The 4,767-nt window shown below is 32.7% G+C and overlaps 1 protein-coding gene across 1 annotated transcript; it reads left to right on the top strand.

Moving 5' to 3' along the window:
- The first annotated feature begins 819 nt into the window (after positions 1 to 819).
- Positions 820 to 2,961, top strand: LOC103488620 (ethylene-responsive transcription factor ERF118). Its single transcript, XM_008447440.3, has 2 exons — positions 820 to 1,367; positions 1,471 to 2,961. Exon 2 carries the CDS (start codon positions 1,680 to 1,682, stop codon positions 2,637 to 2,639), a length of 960 nt encoding a protein of 319 aa, XP_008445662.1. The 5' UTR covers positions 820 to 1,367; positions 1,471 to 1,679; the 3' UTR covers positions 2,640 to 2,961.
- The last annotated feature ends 1,806 nt before the right edge of the window (positions 2,962 to 4,767 follow it).

Genomic DNA, 4,767 nt, shown 5'->3' with positions numbered 1-4,767 from the left:
TAAGATGGCAATTCCATATAGTTTTCGACACAATCATATTCTATATATATATATATTTATATTTATTTTCATTTAATTTTATTAAAGCAAAAGGCAACATTTGACCTTCAAAGAATCTTCGTTAAGAAAAAGAAAAAGAAAAAAAGAAAAAGAAAATTGAATTTATATAAAATAAATAAATAAGGTAAGGGTATAATCAATTATAATACAAACTTGGTGAGCAAGAATGTAGTCCAGTGGCAGTAGGGTAAATAAATTATAGAAGATGGCGTTTTATGTATGAATTGGAATAGTAGGACAAACAGCCCGACAATGCACTGACGGCCCGCTGCGGCAGTTGCCCAGGCGCATCTGACAAGCGCGTGGGTGGTAATGTGAGACTTGAGAGAGACAGATTCGCGTGTGAGTTGAAGGCGCGAGTGGGAGAGAATGGTGGTGGGTAAGAGCATGATACACATGAGATGGTGGATGGGATGGGCATATTGCATGAATGTGGCATACATGTTGGAGGGAACCACATGCCAATTGCCATATCACAAAATTGGTAAATATTTATTTTTATCTTTTTCTTTTTTCTTTTTTTTTAAATAAATTTCCTTATTAAAATATTTAAATATATTTTTACTTAAATAAGTAAAATAATGGAGGGGTTATTTGACTGCTTGGGGAAAGGTGAATAAAGAGCGGAAGGGCCGCAGAGTCATTGATTGGGACGTCAGGAATAGAATACATACACACTTGACACTATACTATACTGAGGTATTTTATCTCTTTTTATTTCTATATTTATATTTATTTGGGTCAATGAAAATTTAATTTCGTTTAATATTTTGGTTATTTTTATATACCCACCTCTTCTCTTCTTCTTCTTCCTGGAGATTTGTGTTTAGGCAAAACTTTAACAGAGACTGTTCTTCTGTCTCTTTCTTTCTCTTTGCTTCTGAGGTCTATTTCACTGTATTTCTGCAGAAGCCATAGGGATATAGATAATAAGTTTTAGCTCTTCCTTTGTCACGTTTTAACCAAAGGCCATCTATAGCCATTGATTTGTAATCCTATCTTCTTTCTCTTTGCTTTATTTTTGCCTATTCTTCTTCTGTTTGAAGAGGCTGAAGAGAGAGAGAGAGAGAGAAAGAGAGGGGGGAGGTTTTTCTTTTCTTTTCTTGTTTGCCGGATTGTTTGTGTGTATTGAGTAAGAGGAGGGGAGTGTTGAGGAGGTGTTGATTTATGTCGGCTGGGTTTGACTTGGCTGTGATTGGGGCTCTGTTGCAGCTCTGTTTTTCATCTTCACTTCTCATTCTCGGCTCTTTCAAGCGGAGCCTCAATCTGCTGTTTTCATCTGTTTCGATGCGTTTGAGGCCGAAGAGGTTTGTTGGGTTTTTTCTTCTTCTTCTTATGATTCTTTTCTTTTGATTTTTCTGGGTTTTAATCTGTTTTTTTTTTGTTTTGTTTTCTGGGTGGTTTTTGCAGGACTTGTTCTGGAGTCAAGTGCTTTGGAGCTTTTCATATAAAACGATTCTCATTCCTTCTTTTGCTCTTTAGAAAAGGGGGTTTCACTTAGTTTCATTCATTCTTCTTCTTTCCTCTCTTAAATTTTGGCCTCTTACGAGTTCGACTACCATTTTTCTTGAGTTGAAGAGATTTTTTTTTTCTTTTAAATTTTGTTTTGCCCATTAAAAATGCCAGAGCCTCGACTTTTACAGTTAACGAATCAAAAAAGTTTTGGAAAAAAATCCAAGTCCAGAACCGAAGATTTGAAGATGACTCGGAAAATCCGCGTTATCTGTAACGATCCAGATGCAACCGATTCATCTTCAAGCGAAGATGAAGGTGAAGTCCAAACTAAATCCCTCAAATTGAAACGAATCGTTCGAGAAATCCACCTTCCCCTTTTCCCTTCTCATTCCTCGAAATCAATGGATGTAACTACAAGCACTCCGAGCTCTTCCCAAGATAGCAACAATGGCGGCAAAAACCTAGAGCTGAAGAAGAAAAGGGTTTTAGGTACAAAAACCCTTTCCACAAGAAGATCCGCCTCTCAATACAGAGGAGTTCGTCAAAGAAAATGGGGCAAATGGGCCGCTGAAATCCGAGACCCTTTCAAAGGAGCACGCATTTGGCTTGGAACTTACAACACAGCTGAAGAGGCCTCCCAAGCCTACGAATCTAAACGACTCGAATTCGAAACCGCCATGGCGGCCGCCCCTAAAAGCAGCAGCAACATAGTCATTACTTCCTCATCTTCTTCCTCGGAGGAAAACGAGGAAGAATCCGACAGCGTCGTCTCACAAACATTCCCAGCCGCCGCCATTATTGAAATGGAAACATCTTCCTCTGCTTTGATCAAAGAAGATGAAGAGGAAGTGATTGACACGAATTTGATTAACGAACTTCAAGTTCCCGATTTGGGGTTTGTGGATGAAGGTATGGAAATCAATTTAGGGCTACCGGAGCTTGACCAGTTTTTCATGGACGACATTGGTCAATTCTTGGACGATTTCTCTGCCATGGATGACATTCAAATTTATGGATTCGATGACGATGTACCCAGTTGTCTTCCAGATTGTGATTTCGATGATTTTGGAAACGATGATATTTCTTGTTGGGTGGATGAAGCTCTGAATGTGCCTTGCTCATGAGAAAGTTTTGCAGATTAGAGTTGAAGAAAGAAAGAAAGAAAACAGGGTTTAATGTTTTTAATTTATTTGTTGTTATTATGATGTTGATGATGAGGTTTTTTTGTTTTTGTTTTTGTTTTGTTGGGGGTTCTGGTAAAAGACTTTGATTTTCTCGGGAAGATGTTAAAGATTTTCCGGGATTTTTTTTTTTTGATGGAGAGACGAGATTCATATCTTTTGGGTTTTCTTGTGCTTTGAGAGCCGTCCAACGATATGAATTTCTTTGTTTTTTGTTTTCTTTTTTTTGAAAATTAATTTTTATAATTATATTGTTCTTCGGAAACTACAATGAAAATTATTATGGATGTCCGATGGATGGAGTTGAAACAATTTTTATCTTTGTATTTGTTGTTTGTTACAGCTCATTTTGTCTGTCTATTGAGAAATGTGTGGTCCTTTTGCTTTTAATGGGATGTGTTTTACAATATCATTCTTTCATTTTTTCACTAATATTTAACTGGAGAGTTTAATTTTCAACCTTGTATTTAATGATTTAGGGTTTTGATTAGTAAACTTTTTTTTTTCTTTTTCTTTTTTTTTTTTCTGTGTTGTGTTTAATTGCAATTAATTTAGTAGTTGAATGTTGAATCTTTCTACCTTCCACTTTTCTTTTTGTTCAACCAAGATAAAATAACATATTTCTCTTTTTTTGGTTTTATGTTAATTTAAACATTCTTAAATCTTACTACTAACAATTTAGTTTATAAATTCTGTCTGTATTTTGAAATTTGTAACAATTAAGTCTTAATTTCAAAACCTTAAAAGTAAAAGAAAAGAAATTAAAATTATTGTCAAGTTTTATTATTTTACTACAGAGACTTTTTATCTTGCAAGAATTGTTGAATCTAAGATTATTTGTCTATTTTTATGGGATGGGCTCATTAAATCTTAAATATTGAATTCTACGGTAAAAAAGAATGGTTACCGCATGGTTAAGTTTTAAAAATTAAATTGTTTCAAAATTGGAAATATAGATACCAGATGAAAGTTTGTGATTAAATTGTTAAAATATAAATGAAAATATTGTATAAAAAGGGAATGAAACAGAAATATATCCTAATAATATATTTAAATTTGAAAAAGAAAGTAATTAAAAGGGAAGTTGTTTGGGATTATTTTAAGAAGTGAGCTACGCGATATGATTCCTTGCTGGATCGGAATCACAAAGATTGAAAATTCCAAATCAATTTTTCATAATTCCTTTGGATTCTCAGCCCTAAATGGCTTTGTTCCCTTTTGTTTCTTTCTTCATATTTTTTGTTTTCACATAAATCAAATAATTTATTCTTTCCATTTTATATCCTTAAATTATAAGTTTGCTGATTAATGTCTAAAAATTTGTAATTATTGTATCACTTTATAAAACTTCCAATTTCATATCTAATATCTCGAAAGAATGTTCTCAGGTATGCCCAAATTTCTAATTTAACATTATTATTATTATTATTATTATTATTATTATTATTATTATTATTATTATTATTCAAGCTTTGAATTGTAATTTAGTCTCTAATTTAATCTTGTAAATTTTAACGGAATTCACAAACATTCAAATTTTTATTTAATAGCTAAAGATTGTATATGTTATAGGGACGTATCGAAGGAAGAAGGATTTGTTAGACATTTCAAAAATTTAATAACTTATCATATAAAAACTAAAAAGATATAGAGGCCACACTTGTAATTTTAACTTCTTCTTCTTCCTTCTTATTATTTTATAAATTATTATTCACACCTAGTCAAAGCTTTAACACACATGTGCTCATTTAGGATATAAATGTAAGGATATCAACTATGGTAATAAAGTTGATCATTTTTACTATCTCAAGGTTACAATACTTTTTTTGAGTTTGAGTGGTGATTAATTTGACATTTCTCATCAAGAACTCGATCATATAAGTTCACATAGACATAAGACTAACCTAAGTTTGATTATTTCACTTAAAAGACTTCGTATCACATGTGATAGTTGTTCTCACTTTTCTAAAGTAGACCTTCAGTGTTATTATGCATGTAGGTACTAAAAAACATAAAATTTGGCTCAAATTAAAGTTGAAACGAAGAAAATTCACAAACGCTATACTAATTG

This window comes from Cucumis melo, chromosome 3 (assembly GCF_025177605.1).
Source record: "Cucumis melo cultivar AY chromosome 3, USDA_Cmelo_AY_1.0, whole genome shotgun sequence".
Lineage (NCBI taxonomy): Eukaryota > Viridiplantae > Streptophyta > Magnoliopsida > Cucurbitales > Cucurbitaceae > Cucumis > Cucumis melo.
Note: the sequence above shows the minus strand (reverse complement) of the source record. Positions and strands in the feature narration are given on the sequence as shown.